This window comes from Pipistrellus hanaki (assembly GCF_964339955.1).
Source record: "Pipistrellus hanaki genome assembly, chromosome: 12".
Lineage (NCBI taxonomy): Eukaryota > Metazoa > Chordata > Mammalia > Chiroptera > Vespertilionidae > Pipistrellus > Pipistrellus hanaki.
Window position 1 is genome coordinate 22,238,338 of NC_140514.1, and position 25,381 is coordinate 22,263,718.

Here is a 25,381-nt window from a genome sequence, read left to right on the forward strand (position 1 = left end):
AGAAGTGCTGACCCGCTCCCTCTCCCCAGTGCCTGGAGCGAGCCATGAAGTTTGCATGTGGAGAATTCCACCTTTGGTACCAAGTGGCCCTCTCCATGGTGGCGTGTGGAAAGGTAAGGCCGCGGCCTGGGGCTGTGCATCACACCCTCAGGGAGCCCTGCTCTCCTCGGGTCCCTCCCGGGGGTGGGAATGGTACTCGGGACCCAGAAATGTTTGTCAGGCAGCAGATTCTCATCTCCAGGAGGGGGGAGGGCATGGGAGGGCCACACACAGACCCCTGTGTGAAGCCCGTGTGCACGGTGAGTCTATGGCTGCTCTCCTCAGAGGGTGTGTGCGCGCAGAGAGCATAGTGGCATTTCCACGGTGAATGGAGGGGAAGACTGCCTGAGACAGGGGGGCGGAGGGGGGCCGTGTTCCCTTTGGGCTGTGGCTGGCTTCCCGGCCCCGGGCGTGGAGTATGGGAAGCACCTGCTCGTGAACCTGGAGCTGACCACATCCCGGGAGAACAGGCTGCATTTGCTCTCTGCACTCCGGGCCCTGCCCCAGCACCCCCGTTTTCCCTCTGATGAGAACCACACTTACATAAGCCCCTATTTTAAGTAGCGACATGATAGGAAAAGCTTCCCGGGGCTGGGCCCGGGGCTGTGGGGACTGAGGGTGCTTCGGAGGCAGGAGACAAGGTGGCAGATCAATGAGCTGGCATATCATTCCAAGAGCTGTAAACACCCAGGGCCCTTTCGTGGGGCTGAGGGAATTTCTCGCCCGCTCTGTGCCACCTGCCATTCCTAGCCCTGCACCGTCCGAGATTGCTGGCACCTCAGTCACAAATGGAGGGTGTACAGGCTGGGTCCTGGCAGGGAGAGGGAGGGAAAGCAGGTGCTGTCGCCTAGCAGGGGGGAAGTCCAGCCAAGAATCAAGTGGGAGCCTTCTCTGCCCCTGCAAGGCCAGGCATTTGTCTTCCCAAGCCTCTCCCCCCCACCCCACCCCCATCACATTGGCCACCCCACAGAGCACCCTGAACATGACATGGTGTACCCCAGCTCTGTGCCCAGCAGGGTCTTGTCAGGGCTCAGGGAGAGTCCAGAACAGAGATGAGGAGGGAGGAGTGGGAGTCACACGAGTTCTCGCCTTCTGTGACTCATGGACCCCTTTGAGATGCTAAAGAAAGCTGGGACCCCTCCTCAGGAGAAAGCACAGCCCACAAAGTTAGCTTTAATGTCTGTTTGCTCCCGGAGGCCCCCAGTCTCAGAAGGTGCCGTGTTAGCCTGGAGAGTATGGGGCCTTCCACCTTCTCACTGAGAAGACCAGGCTCAGAGGGGCTCTGGTGCAGTCTGGCTCGTTCCAGGCTCCCAGAGCTGGTACCCAGCCCGGCTCCTTCACGGGAGCAAGGCGCACTCGAGAATGGGCTTACGGATGGGCGCGAGGTGATTGGTGAGTTTCTCACACGAGGCCCCTCCAGCTGGGTTACCCCCCCTCCCCGCCCCCATGGGGCAGGAGATTGGTCTAGAAGTACACCCTCCACCTCCTCAGGAGCCCTGCCCACAGGTCGGTGGGCCTGGTGGCCAGACCTCACCTTTTCTAAGACCCTAAGGTGGAAACCAAGATTCTGTACCTGTGATTGTGCCCGGAAGGTCTCCCAGGAGGTGAGGCGGGCAGATAGGAAGGTACCTGGCCCTGCAGCCTGCAAGAGGAAAGTGAGTTCCATGGCATGATGTAGGTTGCTCTATCATTTGGTCTCCTCCGCAGTCACATTGGCTGCGTTGCTAGGTAACCAGTGTGACAAAAAAAAAAAAAAAAAAAAAAGTGCCGGCTGCTCTGACTGCAGAGTCCTCAGATAGCTCCTTAAATAGCAGCGTTTTGTGGTCTGTGTGGAGGAGAATGTGAACGTGGAGGCCAGGGTTAGAGAACCCTGTATTTCAAGGATGCACAGGTCAGCAGCCAGGGAAGGAAGCCAAGGAAAGACCTGGAAGCTTGCTGGGCTGTGTGGCCAGCAGGGAGGGGTGGTGGTGCGGGCGCTGGGAACAGCTCACTGGGGAGGGTCTCAGGAAAGGTGGAGGGCCTGGCAGCTCTGTCAAGCCCTTCGAGGCCTCTCTTGCTCTTGCCCATGAGGGAACCCTGTGCATCCTCAGCCTGCCAAAGGCTGCCATCTGCCTGCACCCTCTTGTGGGTGGTCCCCTTGTTTCCCGAGAGAGCAGCGGGGGACAGTGGTGGTGTTCTTCTCTCTCCAGCCTTCCTGATAGCCAAGAGCCATGGCCTCTTCCCTTTCCCACAGTACTGGGCAGAACAGGCCGTTGGCTGAGACACCTGGAATTGGCCTAATAAGCCTGAGCCCGGGCAGTCACATCTGGGCTGAGGAAAGCTGAGACTATCTATAAAGGGTCAGCGAAGAGACAGTTTAGACTTTGCAGGCCAAACAGTTTCTGTGGGAACTACTCAATTCTTCTGCCTTTGCATCACGAAAGCAGCCACAGACAATACATACATGAATGGACGTGGCTGATTTCTAATAAAACTTTATTTACAAAAGCAGGCAGAGGGCCAGACTTGGCCCTCGTACGTACAGCAATGCTTGGTCCATAGTGAGATTGCTGGTGTTCTTCTCGTCACTGTGATTAGTTACGTCCCTGCCTCGCCTGGGATGCTCCCTGCTTGGACCTCCGCCCACCTGAGGCCATCCTCAGCAGGTCTAGTCTCACCGGGTCCCTATGAGCCTTGGGGCATCCTCATATTCCCATCTGGAGGTTCTCCCTGACTCTACCACCTTGGCTTCGCTCCCTCCTAGTCTGCCAGCATTTATACTTCCACCCAACTCCCTGCCACCAGCCCTGCCTCCAAGTCCCATGTGGTTTGGGCCTGATCTCATCACTGCTAACCCAGGAGTGTTGAACTCAGAAGTTTGAGACAGCCCCTTTCTACCTCTTAAATTTGTATGGTTCACATCTGAATTCTTTTTAGAGAGCTTCCATCTGTTGCCACCTTAGCTGTCGTCATATCACGTCTGGGTAGGGATCACAGCTTCCGTTCTCCAGATGTGGAGACTGAGGCCTAGGAGGGACTTGCCTGCCCACACTGCCTGGGCTCCTCCTGGGCCCACCTCCTGGCTTTGAGAGGAAAGGGATGCAGAGACAGGGCTGGCAGTTTGGGAACTCCCCCCATTGTGCACGAGGTGCCCAGTCCGATGCCACCCAGGGCAACGCCTGCTCTTTCTCCGCAGTCAGCCTACGCTGTGTCGCTGCTACGGGAGTGTGTGAAGCTGCGGCCCTCGGACCCCACCGTGCCCCTGATGGCCGCCAAGGCCTGCATCGGGACGCTGCACTGGGTAAGTGAGCTGTCGGGCAGGGTGGGCAGGCCCAGGTCCCGGCAGCCTCCTGCAGGAGGACGAGACGGGGACATGCCCATCTTGCTGTGTAAATGACATTTATATAAAATGAAAAAATATGGAGGGAGCTGAGGGGCCAGGGAGGCTTCCGGCAGGAGGAGGTCTGGGAGGCAGGCCCTTCCGTCACAGCTTGCATGCCCTCGCCCCACGATTAGCAGGGAAACCAAGTCTTTTCAGGGAGACAGACTGCTGGCATTTTGCACCCTAGAGGTAGAGCAGCCTTGGGATGTGGGTGCTGGCAGAAAGGAGACACCCAGGCTGAGCAGTGCCGCAGAGGGTGGCGGTAGGAGCTGGAGAACAGAGAGGGTGGGCTCGCCAACCCCTAGCTCCCAGCCCTGTGCGTTCCCTGGCTCCTGAGAGGGGCCTCCGCTCCATCACTCGGATGAAGCCCAAAATATCCACCTCGCCGAGGTGGGTCGGGGGAGGGCATCTGTGCTCCCAAAGGCTGCCGGCTCTGAGGTGGCTGTGGGTCCACCCAGCCGACAGCCGCCCTTGCCAGGAAGTCCTAAATTTAGGTCTTCCCGCCGTGGAGGAGCTGTTTCCCTCAGCAGCATAATTACAGTAATTATGTGCATTCAGATTACATGGTAATAAAATTAGGATCAAATCAGTCCAAATTGAAATCAGATGAGTTAGGAGCAAAGGCATCAATGACAACATAAATAGAAAAGCCCAAAAGGAAACTTAAACATGCAGACTTGTCACCAGCACTGGGGAGGAGGGGCGTTGTTTAACCTCAGCCGAGAGCATATTTGGGTGAGGGGGCTGGTTTGAGCCTGGGTATAAATCGGGTACAGGCTAGGGCGGGCCCTGTGGGAGGGCTGCGGGGTGTGGGGGAGAAGGGGTCTCCTGGTGGCCTTTCCTGATCGAAACCTCGCCTCTGTGGCTCCCCAAAGCCTCGCTTATACCTGCCTTGGACATGTAGCACATCGCATTGTAGTCATTAGTGTTTCTTTTTTTTTTTCTTTTTTTTTTTCTTTCAATATATTTTTATTGATTTCAGAGAGGAAGGGAGAGGGAGAGAGAAGTAGGAACATCCATGGTGAGAGAGAATCATTGATCGGCTGCTTCCTGCCTGCCCCCTCCTACTAGGGGATTGAGCCTGCAACAAGGGCATGTGTCCTCCACCAGAACCGAACCTGGTACCCTTCAGTCCGCAGGCCAACAACTCTACCCACTGAGCCAAACCGGCTAGGGCTCACCTGTGTCTCTCCTCCTTCCGGAAACCCCAGCCCAGAGTTGGTGCCTGGTGCTTATTGGAGGAATCCTACTTGCTGATGAGCACGAACACGTGGCACCCGATTCTGCCTTCCATGGTCCTTCTCTTCCCAATCAGACAGGGAGCTTTTTCGCCTTCCGTGACTCGCGCCCTGAGCCCCCTTCCCCGCACAGAGCCATGCACATGCTAGTGTTCACTGCTATCGTACGGAACGACGCCTGCCCCAGCTGGCCGGGAGGGACGGGTGTGGGAGGTCTGCATCTGGTACAGTGGTGCTGCCTGGTTCCTGAGGTTGTGCTGGGCGAGAACAGAAACAGGCTGTTGGTGGCCAAGAGCAGCCTGTTCTCAAGGAGGCCTGTTCTCAAGGGCAGCAGCACTCTCTGTTATCACGGCTGTGAGCAAGAATGGACCTGACTGGGCACCCAGGCGGGTGCTAGCCCTTGGGACACAGCATGGATCCTGAAAGGTTTCTGTCATCACCTTGTCCACTCTCTTTGTAGCCATTCTGGCTCACACAGCCCCCAGCAGGCCCAGCCTTGGCCCCGCCAAGCCCTGTTAGCAGGGGACAGAAACCTCCGGGTGGACAGTTTGGCCCAGGTTGCAGGAAGGGAGGCTGAAACTGGGGCATTTGAGAAACGAGTTGTGCTGGATGAAACCGGACTGGGTGGCCATGTGCCCAGAGGCGGAGCACCTGCTGTCCCCATGTCCTGTCCTTATGCCTGGAGCCAGTGTGGGATGGCCCAGGCTGGGGCTGGGTCTCAGGGCGGGGAGGGAGGGCACCAGGCAGAGGGATGGTCACGTGCTGGTTGAAGTGGGATTTGGAGGGGAGAGGGTGGAAGCAGCTGGGGCAGCTATGGGATCAGTTGGGAGGCTTAGCCAGGAGCCCCCTTAGGTGACCACTGTGTGTGGCAACCTCCTGCTCTGGCACGGCCAGCATCTCACCAGGGTTCCCTCTCAGTGATTTGGGACAGGAGAAGAGGGAGGAGTAAATATTTTCTAATATCCCTTCCAACACAATTATTTGAAAGTCACACAATTTAGAAAGTTGACTCTTCTAGGAGGACAGGAGATGGGAGTATGTGTGTGTGTGCTGTGTGTCACACACAGAAAGAGAAGGAGAGGATGTTGTGAAACAGAAAAGCAGGCCATGCTCCTCTTTGCAAGGGTCTGGGGTACTGACTCGGGGCCACTCCCCCTGAGGGGACTGTGGGGCAGGAGAAAAGAGTGCAGGCTCTGGAGGCAGAGAGGACAGGGCTCAAATTCCTGCCTACCCACTGGGAGCTGCGGGACTCCAGGGGAGGAATGTGCCTTCGCGGTGCCCCGTCTCTAACCTGGAAGCCCTGGAGCTGAGCAGTGTCTCCGCTCAGCACATTGCAGGTCCCTGGTCAATGGCAGCCATCGCAGTGCCAGCCTCTTCGACATAGAGGCTCTCAGAATGTATGTGCTTTTGTCGTTGTGCCTCCACTTTTCAGATCCAGGGGTGGGCAGAGCCGGGAAGATGGATTCAGAGTGGATGAGGCAGCTCTCCTGCCATTCGCTTGTGGGAATTAGGAGGAGTGCCTGCTCCTCCCGGGAAGATGCAAGTGCATTTTCGGTCTTTTCGGTAGAGCAGATAACAACAGCTCCTGGGCCTGTGGGATGGGCCTCGGGAGAAACCCCGGTGCTGTTTCAACAAGCGCTGCAGGCTCAGAAGTGACCTCTCTCCCGTTCCCAGGAAGGGAGGAGGCGGTGAAGATTCCAGGTGACAACCTCTTAGGCAGCCCTGGAGGCAGAAGGCAGCCTGAGCGAGAGCAGGGTGTGCAGCTGATGCCGGTCTTATGTGGCGACCAAATTAGGACAGCTGGAGAGGTGCAGGAACTTGTCCAGTCACTTTTCTTACTTCTGGAAGGCAAAAAGCCAAGGATCAGCCCATATCCTTGAGTGCATCCTTTCCCCAAGGGTCGGAGAGGAGAAAAGGGAAGAGCCACAGAGGGCAGCAGTGGATCAGGCAGCTCAGGGAGAGCCGGATGTAGGTCAGGAGACCTGGGTTGGAAACTCACTTCCGCCACTTACTAACCCTGGGTGGTCCCCTAAGCTCCCTGTGCCTCAGAACCTTCACCTGTGAAGCACCAACCCATCAGGTGGCTGCAGGATGGGGAAGGGGTCAGGTGAGCTCTAATTCACTCTAGAATTGTGGAGGGCCAGGGCTAGGGCCAGGGTGAGGGCAAGAATCACACCTGGGGTTTGTGCAGTGACATGGCTGCCATAGGTAAAGGATGCATTAAAAGCAGTGTATCGTTGGGAAGGGAACAGTTGAAAAGAACTTTGAAAACCCCTCACACTGGAAGTATGTTGATGAGCAAGGAGGGCCCAGTGCTATAACCTGAGTGAATTGTCCAGAAGCAGGAGACAGCACTACAGAGCTACCCGCTGTTGCTTTTAAGGCCACAGGAGGAAGCATTGGGAGATTGGAAAGGACCCATGAGGTCCTGGGTGGGGAGAAAATGGCTAGATGGGCAGAGGCTGGGAAACTCAATCAACTGTTTTCACAACCCAGGTTGGCACCCATTAGTGGGTTGTGAAGTAGAACTCTTTAAAAAGTAGTTGAGCCAAAACCGGTTTGGCTCAGTGGATAGAGCATCGGTCTACGGACTGAGGGGTCCCAGGTTCGATTCCGGTCAGGGGCTTGTACCTTGATTACGGGCACATCCCCAGTGGGGGGTGTGCAAGAAGCAACTGATCGGTGATTCTCTCTCATCAATGTTTCTAACTCTCTATCCCTCTCTCTTCCTCTCTGTAAAAAATCAATAATATATATATATATAGATATAGATAGATAGATAGATATATAGATATATAGATATATATATATAGATAGATATATATATATATATATATATATTTTTTTTTTTTAAAGTAGTTGAAATAGACTGTTAGAGAATAGGATAGAAACTATCCAAGTGTATTAATCACAGTTGGGGCGAGTATTGTGACAAAGAGTAGATTAATGGTTACATGACTGTGCATTGTGGACCGTGGGCCGGGGTCAGTGGCCTCCCAGGGCTGTGGAGACCCAGCTTGTCCTGGGTAGAGTCACTCCTTTTCTGTGCCTGAGGGTCAGGCCGGAGACAGAGGGCGGGCTGTCGTGTCCCCTCTCTGGATTCAGGAGGGTCTTTGATGCCACTTCCTAATTGGCCACTGAGGTCACGTAGCTACAGGGGAGGATCTGCTCAGATGGCACTGGCTACATCTATCAGGCTGAGATTTAAAACATCTCTGGAAGGTTGAACTAATTGTAAATATAAAATTACAACTAATGATGGTAGTTTACATTTATTCAAGCACTGCTCTGCGCATCCCCCATGACTTCATCTCATCCAGTCCTCTCAGAAACTCGATGCAGCAGACAGGAACTGAGGCACAGCAGGGTGAAGTGATGTGCCCAGGGTCGCAGTTAGTTAGTAGCCAAGCTGGGATTTGAGCCCAGCAAGTGTGGCCCCAGAGTTTGTGTACGTAGCTACTAGGCTGCCCTGCTTTCTGCGTGGAGAGCTCTTCATGGGTCTGAAGCTGACTTGAATCTTAGGTTGGATTATAGTGCTTTGAGGACAAAGATGGACAGGCCACATTTCAAGGGATTTAGAAATTCCACTCTTGTCTTAGAATTGGGCAATATATATAGTGTATTTCTTTAAATATATATTGGTTTTTAATATATTTTTATATTTAAAATACATATATATTTGGGGGCTTGCTTATCATATTGTATACTGTCATATTCAATAGACTGATAACATTTCTTTTCCTTCATAATCACTGCATTGGCTCCGCATGTAAAGGCTGCTTTGTTTCTGGCAACAGAAATCAAAATAGTGTTGGCCGTATAAGTTTGATTTGAGATACATGCTGACACCATGTTTAGAGATCATATTAAACTATGTGACTAAGACTGGCAAGTACTGGTGAAGGAAGGCTACTGGCCTGGGGGTCAGAGTGGACCACAAGTGCACAAGCTAAGGCTGTTTTTAAAGCTAAAGGCTGGTGAGCTCTTTTCATCCACAATACGGGTTTGAACTGGAGAGTAATTTTCCCCGTTTGCCAGACATCGCTGAGCCTCGTTCCCAGCAGCACCCTTGCTACGTGGGTTGCAGGCGGTAGAAGCTGGCGTTGGCCGAGTGGAAGGACATGGGCATGGGGAGTGTTTACACATGAAGTGCAGTAGGTTTCTGGGTTCTTTTTATAACTTGTACTTGGTGGTTTATAAAAATAAGCCTGTTCCTTCTGCATGAGGCATAATGAGGCCTAAAGACAGTGTGTGAGATGAGTCGAGCAGCAATGGGGATATTAGGAAGGAGGAAAGGTGCTCTCTGCTCCCTAACCCTTCCCATGATGCCTGCTGCCTTCCCTCTCCCTGCCATGAGACCCCAGCCACACAATTGCCTCTATTAAAGCTGCCAAAGCCTTTTCCCTGCACGTGTTTCGCCACCCCTGTGCCCAAACGGTGGACTCAGCTCAACTCGCTCCTCCACACGGATGGCCTCCGTCTCAGCATCTCAGCTCCACACGCCAGGGAGGGAGTCCGCGTGGCCAGGTGGCCAGGCTACCAGATGCAGAGCTGCCCCTCTCCTGAGGGAGTGGGGTTGGGCCTGGCAGGGACAGGAGCGGGGCCAGGCACACGGCTTGGACGCCAGAAGCCGACGACTTAGGTTTGCCTCTGCTCCCTGGTTGGCTGGCCTCGTGGGCCTCTCCTAGGGGAAGACACCCACACAGGGACCGTGGGGTGGCAGTGGGCTTTGGCTATGATCTGTTAAGCCCCTTTGCTATGGGGTTGAGCCCATCTTTGTTCCTGGTGACACGCGCTTGGGTACACTATCACACCAGGCTTGTGGGCAGATGGCATTCCTGGGCCTTAGAGGAGGAAGGGGGCATTTCTTGGAGGACTGTGGGCTGGGAGTGGACAGGGCTGAGGCCCCTGGCTGCCCCCTTCTTCCCTAACTGGCCTGACCACGGGGGTGGCCCAGAGGCTCTGGAGGCCTGCCTTGTGCATGCCCCTCTCTCTGTGTCACATGTTGTAGATGATGGTACATGCACACATGACCTGTGCCAATTGGTCCCTTTCCAACTGGAACAGGACAAAAACCGCCCCGGGCCTTTGTCCCCTGAAAGGTTTGAATTCTCTGGGTCGGGGAGCGAGCTCACGGGTACAGCAGAAGCGGCAACCTGACCACTCTGAGGGATGGGCAGTGGCCCCTAGGCCCAGCCCAGACCCCTGCCTGTTCCCCCTGCCCTGGCTTCCTTCTGCTGAGCAGGGACAGACACAGGTACCTACCTACAGAGGCAGGTTGAGGAAAGGACTGGCTCAGACTGGCCTGGGCCTGGGTCCATGCTCTCAGCAGAGCAAGTGATGGGAGGCACAGGCCCCTGGGTGGATGGAGAGGTCCAGGGAGTCCCTTTAGAAGTAACAGCTTCAATCCTCCCACTCCAGCTGTGTGGCCTCGGACGAGCCACCTGGCCTCTCTATTGGTGCTGCTCACACAAGGAATGGCAGTTCTGAGTGATGGGGGCTGGCGACTGTGAGCAGCTCGCATGCCAAGGCCAGCAAAGCCCTCCATTGACCTTTGCCTCTCCTCTTTGCAGCTGGAGGAGGCGGAGCGCTTTGCCATGATGGTGATCGACCGCGGGGAGGAAGCTGGGGAGTTCCTCTCCAAGGCCTACCTGGCGCTGGGCCTCACCTACAGCCTGCAGGCCACCGACGGTGAGTGCCAGGCCTCGGGGCCTCTTCGTGGGGTGACTCAGGCCTCCTAATGGCCTCTTGTTCCACCTCCCACTGTGTCCTCATTGACTCTTTTGGGATACATGTGCATGCACACACACACCCCTCAATCCCATTTCCACTCTTGTCCACTCCTCACACCTCTCAGAGATGCCTTCATCAAACAGTTTTTCCCACCCTTCAAGGCCCAGCCCCAGCTGCCTCTGGGACCCTTTGTGGTGGGTTGCCAGCCCCGAACCCACATTCTAGTTCATTCTAGTTCACCTTTAACCTCAGCCCTGCTGTAATCTTCTGGCGTCTTTTGAATCTCCCTCCATGCACGGTGTAGAGCTGGGTATACTGCAGGTGTTTAATAAATACTTGTATTATACTTGGCAGAGGGGTTTCACTGCTGCTGCTCAGATCCTAGCATTCACTCTCCTGCTCTGGCAGCTCAGCTGTGTGTCCCCATGGATCGGGCAGCCACCACTTCTGTATCCTTGCAGCTTGAGAGAAAGGGAGCGATGGAACCCCCTCACCCCAACCCCACCCAGACTAATACTGGGATAGGAATCAGCCCCTGAAAGTACAATAGAGGTTATGGGGGGAGGGGAGGAGTTAGTGTTCAGTGGGTGTATACTTTCTGTCAGGAATAATTAAAAAGTTCTGGAGATGGACGGTGGTGGTGGTTACACACATTGTGAATGTACTTAATGACACTGAACTGTACACTTAAAATACTATCCTAAAATGGCTAAAAAAAATAAAAAAAAGAAGCAGCCTCGTGGATAAGGAAGCCCAAGGACGCAGGTGGCCAGGATGGAAGTGGGAACCTCCTTTGAGAGGGTCAGGTTGGCACAGGTGGCAAAGAAGGCAGTGGAGTGGAGGGTCTGGTGTACCAAGAACCATGCCTGTGGGCGGGGGTCAGGTGGACACCCCACGCCCTCCCCCAGTAACCAGGGCAGTGGGTGGCATCCAGCATTTGCCAGACAGGGCCCGATGGGGCCTCTCCCTGCAGAGCGTGTGTGCCCTGGGGTGGGGCAGGGCTGGTCGCACCCTCAGCCCCCCCCTCATGGCTGACTCCATCCTGTCTCCCGCAGCGACTCTGAAATGCAGGCAGGATGAGCTGCACCGGAAAGCACTGCAGACGCTGGAGAGGTAAGGGGGCCCGAAGTGCACATGTGTGATCTCAGTGGACCCTCTGGTGGAGACAGAGCAAAGGTTTCTGTCTCCATTTTATTGACCAGGAAACCGAGGCTCTGATAGCTCACGCATGAAGCAGAGACAGGCCTTTGGGGTTGGGTGGGTGGTGGGACCTTTCACATTGGTGGACTCCCACCCTCTGCCCCCCGCTCTGTCCCCAGGCTGAGCCTCAGCCCTCTTGAGCTCAGGGTTCTAAAATGGGAATAAAAACCCACTATTGTTGTGATGACTACCTGCGATAAAGCAGGAAAAGCATCTTGCACAGTGCCTTACCTGTAACAGGAGCTCAAAAATGCAATAGCTTGAGGACTCCCTATCCATAATCCTCCCAGAGATTTCCTGGCAGCCTCGGGGTCAGGAATGTGGGGGTGGGGAGGTTGGGAGGTGGGGAGGGGAGGCAGAGAAGACCCTCCCCCAGCAGCGGCCTTCCCGCCCTCAGACCCACCCTTGCTGAGCTCCTGTCTCCACCACAGCCTTGGCCCCTGACCTCCCCCCACTCCTTCCTCAGAGCCCTGTGTGTCTGATCCCTCACCCCCCTAGGGCTGATGTGGAAGCTTCTGGGCACGGACCTTGTGCCAGCTTCCTTGGAATATGTAGCACACCTAACTCCCTTCCAGCCAGGTTGTCCCCGAACCCAGGGAGATTGGAGAGTCCCATCCTGGGCACCAGAATGGGGGTCGTTTTCTTCCTTTCTCTGCGGCCTCCACATTCCTGAGGCTTCTTGCCCAGAGAGGCCGTTCCCAGCGCCTCCACCCTCGGGAAGGTTTCCTTCTGTCCTACATGGAGAGGGCGGGTGCCAGGCTCTGTACAGGGCCCCAGCCCGGCCAACAGCTGCCCCTGCCCATGGCTTTCTGCCCAAGCCATCACCTCCCGGCTGGACACCCTTCCGAGTGGACCCCTGGGGCGCACATGGCATACTGGAGGCCTGTGTCAGACACTGGTTGCTCAGCCCTTGGCGACTGACTTGGTGCTTCCTTTCCACACACAGAGCCCAGCAGCTGGCACCTGACGACCCCCAGGTCATCCTCTATGTCTCCCTGCAGCTGGCCCTCGTCCGACAGGTGGGTTCCTAATGCCCAAGTCTCTGAGGGCTGCTGATCTTTTCCTGGCACCACTGCTTTTACCAGCTGTGTGACCCTTTGCAAATGACTTGACCTCTCTGAGCCTCTATTTCCTTGCCTGTGACAGGAGCACCTTAAAACTCCACCTCAGAGGGACCTAGGCGGGGTCCAGCACCACCCACAGTCTGCACAGAGGCCAGGTGGAGACCAGGCAGGGGCCGGATACCTCGGGACCCAAGGCCCCCCAGGGAGCATAAGGGGATCGGTGTCTGAGGTTGGATAAGAAGCCAGGCTTTCTAAAAAAAAAAAGACTTACAAGGCTCTTGGGAGAATGTGGACAAAGTCGCAGTGGTTGGCCTAAGTGCCACATGCCCCTCAGGACTAGAAGGAGGAATCTTACCTGGTCCTTAGCTGCCTGGCTAGGGGTCCGGCTTTGAAAGCTTGAAGAAGGAAACACTTTTTCACACATGGGTGGTCCTCGGCCACCGTCATGGCTCTGGCTGTTCTCACTTTGCAACGTAAGAATGACAGCTCAGAGAGGCGGAGGCCCTTGCCCTAAGGCACCCGCTGGAACAGGGCATAGCTGGGATCCTGCCCCCATCTGACCTCATGCTCCTGCCACTGTGAGCCTCTGAGTAGGAGGGGCATTTATCTGTCGGCCCCTGTCACTGCATGGACTGGTCCAGAGAAGAGGGCGTGGCTACCTCTAGGCACAGACTGGTGGCCTGGTGGTCCTTCATGACCCCCCATTGCAGCTTAGGAAATGCTTCCCAGCGTCTGCAGCTCTTTTGTGCTGCTCCACACACCTGCTCCTCCCACTTCCAAGTGGGGACAGCACCGGCTTCCTGGGCCTGACTTGGGGCCACAGATCCCTCTTGCCATGTGATTGAGAGGGGCAGGGGAGGGGAGGTGTTTTCTAGTCAGAGCACCAGCCCTGCCCCTCCGTGCCCAGAGTCTCAATTGAGTCTCCTGTCCCCTCGATGGCTGGTGCCTGGCACCAAAGTCCTAGAGGGAGGCGTGGGCGCCGGGGAAGGTCACTGAGCTGGCGGCTCTCCCTGGCAGATCTCCAGCGCCATGGAGCAGCTGCAGGAGGCCCTGAAGTTGTGCAGGGACGATGCCAACGCGCTCCACCTGCTGGCTCTCCTCTTCTCCGCCCAGAAGCACTACCAGCTCGCGCTGGACGTCATCAACATGGCCATCACGGAGTACCCCGAGAACTTCAAGTGAGTCCCTGGGGGCACCGCTGGCTGGGGGGCGGGGCGCCACAGATGCCGGACAGTAAAGAGATGGGAGCAGAGCTGTCTTGATGGGAAAACGGAAAGGGGATTCATGCCCCGCCCCCCTTGGGCCCTGGGCCCAGCACCTGGCATCCTACTGCACGCCATCCCTTCCTAACTTCTAGACCGAATGCTTCCTGCTGGCAGAACCACCTCCCCTGGACTAATGTGGGGAGGCTACCGCCACTCTTGAAAACCTGCTTGAAGCCCATGTTGTGGAGGCACAGCAGGAATGGGGTGTGTCCAGGAAGGGGGGGGGGGGGGGGCTGGCTCTCCCTCAGCTCCTCCCAGCCAACCCAGGGGATGGCCTCCGGCCTCCTGCCAGTTCTCCCCATCCTCCCCGGCTCTTGGACTGGGTGAGGAAGCCAGCTTCTCCCCAGTCCTCCCTCCCTTACTGGCAGTGGGTGCACTGTCCACCCACCCCTTTCCTCCAACCTCAGGCGTCCATTTCTTCCCAGGATGCTTCACTCACTGAGTGTCTTCCTGAGTAGGTGGGGGAGGTGGTCCTTCCTGTGAAGTTGGCGGCTCCCCTGGGAGGCCCGTGGGTGGACTTCTGGGCCTCCATGAACACCTGGGCCTGAACTCTAAGGTTTGCACTTGCATGCATCCAGGGACATGGCTTTCCTCAGACCCTCAGAGGGACCCTAAACCCAAAAACGGCGTGAAGGCTCCATGCAGACTGTGCTATAGTCAATCTGTAGGGTAACTGTGCCCCTCTTTGTCAGCTGTGTCCCCGCTTCTGCAGGCAAGGCAGGTGCCTTCTGAAGGGGCGGCCTCCCAGCAGAGCTCCCCCACCCAGACACCACAGGGCCACTTCTGGGGCCCCGGGGGCTGGGGCCGTGGGGCCAGCAGCAGGGAGACCGCTTTGAGGTCTGAGCCAAGAAGGACAGTGAGTCCCAGCCCCGGAGGCCTCCTCAGGTCTTCTGTTCCTTTATCACGGCAGAGAGGCCCGCTGGGGAGCTTTTGGGGGCCAGAGCATCCCATCCCCTGTGATGTCTGCACACTGGGGTATGGGGTGGAGAAGCAGTGACAGGTTCTTGTCTCTGAGCCACCCTGAGCCCCTTGCCTCCAGGACCATGAGGAGCCCCAGCTTGATCTGAGCACCAGCCCTAAAAGGCTGGAAGAGCAACTGGCAGTAATATGGGAGCTCTGACCTCCAGAGCTGTGAGGGGGCAATCCCTGTTTCTTAGGCAGGAAAAGTAAGTCCATCTTTAAAAAAAAAAAAGGTGGGGTGGAACGCCCACCGCCCACACAGCTCTGGAGCAACCGTGGCGCCGCAGACAAGTCAATACCATTCCCCACAGAGGAAACCCCGGAGTGCAGAAACCCACGGGGTAGCAGGAAATGTCACCCAGTCCATTACTGGTCAGGGATCACTGAAAAATGTCACTGCCCTTCAACGGAAACTGTGTCCTGCTTCTCCAGCTGCTCCCTGCGTTGGGAACAAGCTGTGTGGCTCTGGCTGTTGCCATGGCAGTTAATTAAATGACCGATCCAATAAATAGCACTGCAGCAAAAAATAAAAATAAATAAAAAGCAAACCCCCTTCACCCTGACGTCAGCCCAACAAGGTCTGTGTACTTAGGGGGGGAGGGATGGGGGGATGTCTGTCTGCCACCGAGCTCCTCCCCGCCGGCTGTCCCAGGTGGCCGAGGCCTTTGGAGGCTGCAGAGCCTGCCTTCCTGAAGAAAGGTGGGCCAGGCCAGTGTCGGGGGTGGAGGAAGCCTGGCACAGGGGAGCGTGTCGCTGGGTACAGTGGACCCCTTTCCACACGGGCTGTCCCCTTGTGAGGCATGCCTGCCTCTTCACCTGTGCCCCTCCAGCAGTGTGTCCCTGCTTCCCACGCCTTTGCTCCCCGTCTGCCAGAGACGGGCATCTGTCCTGCCTCCTCTGCCCCCGAGGTCTGCCGTGAGACTCGGCAAGAAAAGGCCTTGCGGTCGGCTTACAACCCTGTGGAGGGACAGCAGGGCCGAGGGGTCTGGGAGTCGGCCACCACAGTGAAAGAGCAGGTGGGCCGAAACCGGTTTGGCTCAGTGGTAGAGCTTCCGTCTGTGGACTGAAAGGTCCCGGGTTCGATTCCGGTCAGGGGCATGTAAGTTGGTTGCGGGCACATCCCCGGTGGGGGGTGTGCAGGAGGCAGCTGGTCAGTGTTTCTCTCTCATCGATGTTTCTAGCTCTCTATCTCTCTCCCTTCCTCTCTGTAAAAAATCAATAAAAATATATTAAAAAAAAAAAAAAAAAAAGAGCAGGTGGGCAGTGCCCTGGCGGAGGGAGCCCCGTGTGTGAGGGCGGGCAGCGCCGCCGAGGCAGGGACACTTGGTGAAAGGCGTTTAAGCGTTTCAGCGGCACAAGTGGCCACTCTTCCCATGGGCAGTCCCAAGACTCCTGGAGGAAAACCCAGCTTTCGTGGAGTTGAAGGTTTGAAAATCCTCCAGGATTCAGGGATTAGAAAGCAACGCAAAGAAGACGGTTAATTTCCGTGCTGCGGGATGACCTTTACTTAATGGGGCTTGGGTTTAAAAAAGGCAGGACCGTGACGAGGCAGAGACTGATGGCCGCAGGGACAGTGTGAACCTGGCACAGTGGGAACCAGACACTCAGCAGCTTCCTGAAATCCCGAGGGCTTCCGACTAAGCCCTGGACACATGTGCTGGCCAGGCTGGTGCTGGTTAGACTGCAGGGGGCCTCATGGGGGCAGCAGCCACCCTGTTTGGACCTGGTTCCAAGCCAGGCCGGGCTGGGAAATGGGAAAGGGCTAGTCTTTTCTCCTGGTCCTGGTGGTGGGAGGCAGCTGGGAGGCCCTGAGGGGAGGGACAGGGATATGGGGTCAAAGGGAACTGGGCCCTGATAAGTGTGGTTCCTGAAGCCCAGGGCTCCTTGGGGCTCTGGTTTTAGGTAACAAGATTCCTTGTGCTTTAGTCAGGCTGCTTGTAGTGAAAGTCGCCATGGTAACCAAACAACATTCCTGGGCTAATGATGGGAGCTTTCCAATAACCAGCCTGTCACTCACTGCCCCCACCCCAGGCCTGGCAGCCTGCCAGACGGGTTTTGAAAGCCCAGGCCATAGGGCTGGATGCAGAGGAGCCAACTGGCTTGCCCTGCCCAACTCCTCAATGCCAAGGCCGCCTCCTCCCACCCCTGTGGATCAGGACAGGCCCTCGCGGGAGTTGCTGCCCAGCCACCTCAGGCTCAGGGGGACTTGAAAGGTCCTGGGGGAAGGTGTGTCAGGGCCCCAGGGCACTCCCCCGGCACAGGAACAATGTGGCCCTCTGGACAAGCCATGGCTCGTGCACGTAAACAAATGGAACCATCAAAGCCATCTCCCCAGAGAAACCTTAGCTGTTTTGGAAAATGTTTGAGCTGATAACTAGGCGTTGGCTGAGGCCAGACCTCAGCCTTCTCCGGTGAAGGCGAACATCGGCCCCAAGGGCACCTCTCTGATCTACCTGGCCTGCCTCTTGCCTTTTTCTCAGTGACACGTGACGTGTTTGTAGGGGTGCATGTCAGGGTCCAGATCAGGGTCCTGTTAACACACTTAAACCCAGTGTGTTTATTGGATGGATCCCATTAGGGACTTGCAGAAGATCAAAGGGACACTTGAAATACCAGCCTGCCCCGTGAGAAGGCTGGAATCGGAGGTATGAGCACAAACCTACTTTATCGCGCTGCTGCACTCAGTAAACATGTTTGGCTGCCGCGGCCCCGCTGAGGACAAGAGCCAGGGCGTACACCTGTGGGCCGTGTGGCCGAAGGGTGTTAAGCCAGGCATAATCACTGGCACTGGGCTCTGTCCCCAAAGGTCAGTTCCTCATCGCTCAGCTGGCTTGACATTCAGCGTCTCCCTCCGCTGGCTGTTCCCTGCAGCCGCCTGTGATCTCGCTCTGTGTGACCCAGCAGTCACACTGTCCTCGGTCTCTCCCCCGGAGGGGCCTGCTTACGCTCAGAGTAGGAGGGCGGAGAAACTTTTGTTTTTTTTGTTTGCGGAAGGGAGGAACGAAAAGAAAGAGGTATTTGCAGATTTTTCCAAAAGGAATTCTTTTGTTCTAAATCGGCTTTTAGTCCTTTGCTTCCTGACTCCTCCATCTGAATCCGGGCTGAGACTGGCACCCGGGCCCAGGGCACCCCATTCTCTAGCAGCAGGGGCCCAGCCCCGAGAGGGGAGGGCAAGGGGCATTCATGCCCATAGTAGAGTGGAGCTGCCTTCCCCCTTGCCGGGGGTGGTCTTCAGGCCCCAAGGGTCTGCTCGCTGCGCAGAGATCGTAAACCAGGACCAAGGTGTTTGCTTCTCGGTGCCTTGTACCTGGCTGGGAGCCTCGCTTCGTTCCCCAACGGCTGTGGAATGGCTCTGGGTGATGTGTTCGTATCCTTCACGGTCGTGGATTCGTGTCTGGAGAGTCACGGGGAGGTGACTGCAGGCGGCCTGCAGCTGGGAGCAGTGGGCCTGTGGGCATCAGTCAGCAGGTGAGGCGGTCTTGCCGTCCAGCCAGCCCCGTCCTCCAGATGAGCGGGTCTGGGAAGTCAGGGGAGGCTAACTCCAGAAAGCAGAGCTAACAGGCTGCTTGTTTGTAACGCTTCAGTTAGATCAGTGGTCGGCAAATTGCGGCTCATGAGCCACATGCGGCTCTTTGGCCCCTTGAGTGTGGCTCTTCCACAAAATACCACGCGCGGGCGTGCACATACAGTGCGACTGAAACTTCGTGCCTCGTGCGCAGAAGTCTGTTTTTGGCCTGGGCGAGTCTATTTTGAAGAAGTGGCGTTAGAACACTCAAGGGGTCAAGAGCCGAGGTTTGCTGACCACTGAGTTAGATCACAGGGAATGAATTTATTAGGTGAGAGATCAGCATGGGCCTTAAGACACCAGGGGACATGGGACAGTGTCACCTTTGGTTTTTAGGGCTAAGAAGAGCCGCCATCGGGGTCACATTGGGGTTAGTCCATGGGAAGGTAACAAAGCCGGGCCTGGCTATGGCCTTCTCCCTCTCCTGTGGGAGGTTTAAAATGATACCCTCAGAGAGCACCGTGTGAGATGGTAATCAGTTTAATTGCCCGGGTGGAGTCTGTCCTGGAGCCATGACAGAGGCGCCTGGGAGACCCGTGTCCCTCAGTGATCCCTGGTATTTCTGGGGGGCCCTGTGACTGCTCGGTGATTACAGCCTGATGGGGCCGGGGGCAAGGGGCCGATTGGCGCCTACCCGGAGGGACTGCTTCCCTCTTCTTCCTGCCGCCATCCTGTCCTGGAGGGCAGGGATCTATGCCTGGTTGGGCTGGCCCCTCCCACCCCACCTCTAGACCTCCATCCCTGCCAGTCCAGCCCTCTAGGGTGCCCTCACTTTATTTCTGAATCCTGCCCATCCTCAGAGGCTCCCCTCGCTCCACGGGGCCTGGAAGCCCCCTGCATGCTCCTCAAAGCTGACCCACTCAACGGAGTGCTTGCTTGGTTTGGTTCCCTGGTTGCCTCTGAGCTTCCCCTGAGTTTGGAAGCACGTCTGGCGCAGAAACTGTGACCTGTCCTCTGTCCTCCTCCTGTCCTCCTGCAGGGAACCCACAGCTGGGCCCAGCCCCCAAGTAGACCCTCCCACAGGGAGGCCCTGGGGAGGGCGGAAGGGAGCGCGTGGGGTTGTTGGCATCCTACAATCCTTAAGAATGTGCACACCCCTTACCCGGTTTGGTGGTGGTTTTGACTTATTTGTTTTCATCTTTATAAACCTCCTACTTTAAAGGTGAAACTAATGGGAAAGTTGGGTGGTATCTCAAGGTCAGGTAACCGCCGATGGCAGAGCAGGAGCTGATGAGCGGAACAACCCTGGGGTGGTGGAATCCACAAGCGTCAGTAATAATAAAACAGCAGTGCGCCCAGTGCCTGCTCTAAGCACTTCACACGCATTTACTCACGGAAGCCCCTCAGCAGCCCCAGGAGGTATAAGAACTACCCTTGTTCCCACTTGACAGAGAAGGACCTGGAGGCACGGAGGGCATAAGTGAGCCACTGGATGTCACAGGGGCCAGGTAAATAGTAACAACAGGGCAAGCGCAAACTGGACCCTCTGTGCCGTGCCAGCCCCTGCCTTATTTCCACGTAAGAACCCCCGGGGCACATGGATGCTGTCCTTCCCGTTTTATTGATACAAAACAGAGGCTCTGAGTAGTTATGGGACTTGCCTGGGGTCACATGGCTAGAAGAAGGGAAGCTGGGATTTGAACTTGGGTTATCCAACATGGACCCTGCTTTTCACCACCACGGAGCCAGACCCGGGGCAGCTGGGTAGGGGGTCCATTCACTGTCAACCCTGTGCCCTGTGCAGGCTTTGGCCTTCCGGGGTCGAGGAGTGAGACTCTCCAGAGGCGTGGCTGCCTGACTCGGAGAATAGCCTGCTTTTTCACCCAATTATGTGTTTTCTGTAAAAATAGAACACTTCATTAAAACAGCACAGCGCAACCATCAGCTGGGATTCCTAATTACTGTCCTTTAAAGAGATAATGCCCCCTTTTGTGCCTTCGCCACACCTGCCGCCACCCCTTCCCCCATGTGGAGGGCTCCCCTGATGGCCAGGAGCCAGAGGGATCGGACAGAGCCACCCACGTCCCAGCAAATGGATGAACGCTCCGGTGGGGCCAAGAAGAGGAGAGTTCCTCACCCACAGCTGCACTTCCCGGGGGTGGCCTGGCCCTGGGAATGCCCACAGCTCTCCAGCGAGTCTCCCGTGGAGTGGCATTAAGTCAGGTATTGAGGGTACAGAGATAAGAAAGGCGTGGTCCCTGCCAGAGCTCGGGTCTGGCATGGAAGACTGGTGATGAGTGAGCTGTCCTGGGAAGAGGGGGAGTTGGCAGGGGGAGGAACAGCTGACCTTTCTCGGGGTGACTGTGCACTGGGACTGCCTTGATAAGTTCTATTGCCCGTAGGCCCCCAGCAGCCCTGGGTGGGGCCATTACTGTCCCTCTTTGCACAGCAGGCAGCGCTCAGAGGTGAAGGCACTTGCTAGAGGCGGCAGAGTCTGATAGTGTCTGATGCCGGAGGCCATGTTTCTGCACGTCGTCCTCTGAGTGACGGGGAGTGACCCGGGCCCACAGGTGGCTCCCTCCGGCGCCAGCAGTTACTGTGTTCAGGTGTTTACTTTGCATGCCGAGTCGTCTCATAGGGAGCTGCTCTCAGGAACATGAAAGGAAAAATGTGGACCCACTGTACCTGCCGCCCACACAGCCCAGGCCCTTCCCTGCAGCCCATTCCCTCCTGCCCCCAAGAGTGAACAGCCAGGGAGGGAACCCGGCAGAAGGATGGAGGCTCCTGGAAAGGGGGAAGAGGACAGTATGATCTCTGACCCCAAAGCAGAGCCATTGTCACAAAAGTACCTCCTCTTCACAAAACAATTCTGTTTGAAAAGAGATTTTGGAAAGGCTCATGCTCCCCAGTGCTGAGGGGGCTCCCCCTAAGATACTTCCTCTTCGCAGCAGTGGAAAGAGGATTTGTCTTTGCCTCGCATGGAGCGGCTCTGAGTCTCAATCCTTCTGACATAATTAGCAGGCCCATCCTGATCCTGCCCAGGAGTGAGGCCAGGCCGGGCCCAGGGAGGGCGGGGAGGAGGAGGCGGCGGATGCCAGGCCTACCGAGCATTCCCCTGGGAGCCTCCATCATCCGCCCTGGCCAGAGCGATGGGGAAGATTGGCAAAGCTGGTGACCTGTGGTGACATCCAGAGACACACTGACCTCACTGGAGTCTGTCTTCCCAGACACAGACAGACACACAGACAGACTCTACAGGGCTGGACTGGGAAGGTGATTCCGGGGGTGGCAGGTCCCCACCTTGACCACCGTTTGTGGGGACGTGAGCACAGCGGCAGACGAAGTGGCTGAGGGAGCACAAGCTGCGTCCATTGGATGGGGCTGTGGGGAGGGCCAGAACCCAGGACTTCCCGCAGCCCCACCCACCACCCCCGGAGCAGCAGCCTCACCCAGGGTGGGACAGTGCCTGGCATGTTTACACCGACCCTCGCTCTTTGCCCTTCTCCCGGGAGAACACGCACTTTCACATCTGCCTTCAGACGCGATGGCGTGGCGGGGGCGTGCGGCCTTAAAAGACCTCAGTGTTTATTCTGCATGGACTTCTCCAGCTCAGAAATCAGGACCGTGCTTGCAAGAGGGTCACAGCTGAGGCTACTGTGGGTCTGTCCACCCTCCATCCCCCTCCTTTCTCCTACGGGCCTGGGGTCCCAGGAGCCACGAGGAGGGCCACCTGCCCTGGACGCTGCCGGCCCGAGCCGGCCGGGTCTGCAGGTCCGGAGTCCCTCCCCTGAGCCTAAATGCAGCTGTGGGTTCTCAGCTGTGGGCCCCCTGAGCAGACGGGGGCCAGAGGCCTCTCTTCCGCTTCACAGGTCTGGAACCTGGGGCCTGCCCAGCTGTGCGGCCCCGGAGCTGGGGCTTTGGCTCGGGTTTCTCCCTCCTGGGCCAGTGTCTGTCCACTCTGCGCGAAGTCACAGCGCAGGGTCTGAGGACTGCCACGTGGCCATTCCTGCCACGCATTGGCCGTTGTCAGGGTGCAAGCAGGCTGCTGGGTGCCATATCCCAGGCCTTCCTGTCTCAGAGTTCTTCCTGGTGGTTCTGTTGGCTCTGCCTGGGGGGACTGTCCTCTGGGAGGAAGATCCCACCCACACCTCCCAGTCACAGGGAGCCAGGCATCTTCACGGCGTGTCCAGAACTCCCTGTTCCTCCCCAGGCCCTGGACAGCTTTGCTTCTGGACAGCTTAAAATGGACTCGGCCAGCGCGCGGCTGGCTGACTGGCTGGCTGCGTGAGCCGAGCTCACATGATCAGATCCCTCTCCTACCTCCCCAGCCAGGACCCAGCACCGGGAAGTGGGATCTGAAATCTCCTCTGGTTTAACAGGGTTGTGAGGCCTAGGCCATGGCCGGATGGTTGTAGCAACACACGCTTTCACAGAACCAGGCAGACACCATGTGCTCAGCGTGGGTCAGGCCCCGGGGCAGCCAGAAGGACACTGGTGTGGAGGGAGGAGGCACGGCCCTGTCCTTCAGGTGGGGGATGGCATAAATGGTGGTTTTACCACCTGTAGGCAAGGTTGGCCACACACTTGTCTGAACTTAAAGATGTTTGAGATGTATATAATGTGATTAAGTGCTAACTGCAGACTATCCAGAACATTGAGAGAAGGAAAGCGGTGGCCATAATGGGACTTCTCGGAGGAGGAGAACTTGGATTAAAATAGTGGGCTGTATATAATGTGTATATAAAATAGTGAGATGTATATAATGTGATTAAGTGCTAACTGCAGACTATCCAGAACATTGAGAGAAGGAAAGCGGTGGCCATAATGGGACTTCTCGGAGGAGGAGAACTTGGATTAAAATAGTGGGCTTTTTAGAATCCTCAGAACCCTTTCTTTTTTTCTTTTTATTAAATTATTATCTGTGTACATATTTCACCATTGCCTCCCCCCCCTCCCCATCCCATACATACACTCCCAACCCAAGAACCCTTTCTTCAGATGACAGTTCATTCAGTGTATAGGACATGTGTACCCAGGGCTGGGCTGGTTGAAGGGGCTGGGCAGCCGGGCTTGCCCCTGGTATCCCCCCACTGCTAGCAGCCTCCCCGTGGCCCACCCAGGAAGCACGGCGCTCTCATGAAGCTCTGGCCCATCATGTGGGGCCAAGAGGACCCACCCACCAGCCTAGGTGGCCCACCAGGGCTCTGCCAGCCTTCTCAGGCCGCTGTTTGAAGAATTGATCCACCCACACCGGCAGATGGGATGGAGGGGTAGTCCTGAGCTCGGGCAGGCCTGGGGGCCTGATGGTCTTAGTCAGGAGAGCAGCACTGTTGCTCCTGCAGAGAAGGCAAGATTGCTTGCTGATCTCTGTTGTAAGAAGGTGAGAAGGTGGGTTAGAGGTACGCCAGCAAGTGCACATCCCGACGTAGTGAAGTCTGTCCTGGAGGGGTGTGTATACAGCTCCCTTGGGGACACAGTCGGAGGGGAACATCTGGCTAGAACTTGGCCAGATGTTGGAGGGAAAAGGGTGAGTCCCAGCAGCCTGTCCTGCAGTTCAGGGAGCTGCTAATGTGCAGCTGGGCAGTGCACAGCCCCCCCCCCCCCAGGCCATGCGGAGGGGTGATGGGGTGAAAGGTGGCACCACAGGCATTTGCACTGATGTCATAGATGCTCGGGACAGGCTTGCTGTTGGGGAAGGTCTCACCGGCAGTGCTGCACGGCGACACCAAGGAAACCTCAGGAGCTAATCTGGAGCCTCCAGGATCCTCGGAGTGAAAGGTCCGAGCAGCCCAGAGAGGATGTGCTTGGGTTGGGAAATTCTGCTCTGGGTCACTCATGCTGATGGAATGTCAGCAGCCTATGTTGGTGGCAGTCATTGTCATGCCAGCTCATTTCTGTTCCAAGCACGTGATTGGTCAGGTCTGCCACGGCCCCCTCCTGGCTCTCGGGGATGCAGGGAGCAGAAGGGGCAGGCTCCCTAGCAGAGGGAGATGCTGGAGAGGAGGCCGGCATGTGGGGGGAGACTGGGCGTTAGGGGAATGCTGCAGGGCTGGTCTACCCAGAAGCTGTCCGTGAACCAACCCATCCCAGACCTGCCATGGGGACTCTGCTGGGAGGGACAGCCTTGACAAGGACTTGAGCCTGGATATTTCCTCCTCCTCCAGGCAGGCTTTCACTCTTCACCCACATCTGCAGCTCCAGCCACTACCCCCTGCCAGGCTTCTCCTCTTTCCCCCACTCCTCACTGTCTCCCATCTCACCCTCCTTTTTATCAAATACCAGCAAGAACCCTTCTCTGTTTTTTTCTGGCACTGAGTCTGACCCGAAAATCCAGCAGTTGAGTCTCTGGGCAAGTTGGCATTTGTAGCGCTACTGTTACCTCGAAGGCAGAAACTCTCCCGCGTCATGCTCCCTCAAGCACAGGCTCCCAGCGCCTGTGGAGTGTTGGCCCCTTGGAGATCTGGGAAAGGGGGGCAGGGGTGGGAGGGCCCACCGGGGTGCTGAGACCACACTCGGCTCAGGCCTGTGTGGGTCATGGTTTATGCCGTGGGGACCTTGTAGGTCAGCAGGCATCCTGAGAGTCTGGGAAGGCTCCCTGAGGGAGGTGGGGCTTATAGTCCGTCATGGGGAATGGATAGAAATGGAGAGGAGAGGCCATGTGGAGGTGGGGGTGGCACCCCTATGAGCAGGGTACAAGAGGCACGCAGCATGTGAGAAGGAAAACTATGCTTGCCCAGACCCCAAAACCCCTCCTCTAAAAACCTCCTCTGGGGCACATTCCATCCTCTTCATTCTCTTATCAACAAATCACAATCTGATTAAAACAAGGTATGAAGAGAAAGGATCAAAGTGAGGCCATCAAAGTCCTTTGTGAGCCTGGAGGCACAGGTCTCAGTAATTATGGGGGCAGATGGGGGGAGGGGGGGATGGGTGTGTCCCCTGAGTGAGGGAGGTCAGAGGGGAAAGTTCCCAGATGCACACCTGGCCTCTCTGTGCGGGGCCAGCCCCTGCTGCAC

The 25,381-nt window shown here is 56.6% G+C and overlaps 1 protein-coding gene across 2 annotated transcripts in view; it reads left to right on the forward strand.

Moving 5' to 3' along the window:
• Positions 1-25,381, forward strand: part of TTC7A (tetratricopeptide repeat domain 7A) — a 106,690-nt gene that overhangs the window by 54,950 nt on the left and 26,359 nt on the right. For both annotated transcript variants that reach the window (XM_084901001.1, XM_084901002.1), the window contains 6 exons: positions 30-113; positions 3,215-3,319; positions 10,212-10,329; positions 11,427-11,484; positions 12,518-12,590; positions 13,653-13,813. In XM_084901001.1, coding sequence (XP_084757127.1) covers positions 30-113; positions 3,215-3,319; positions 10,212-10,329; positions 11,427-11,484; positions 12,518-12,590; positions 13,653-13,813 — 599 coding nt within the window. The remainder of the gene's footprint in view (positions 1-29; positions 114-3,214; positions 3,320-10,211; positions 10,330-11,426; positions 11,485-12,517; positions 12,591-13,652; positions 13,814-25,381) is intronic.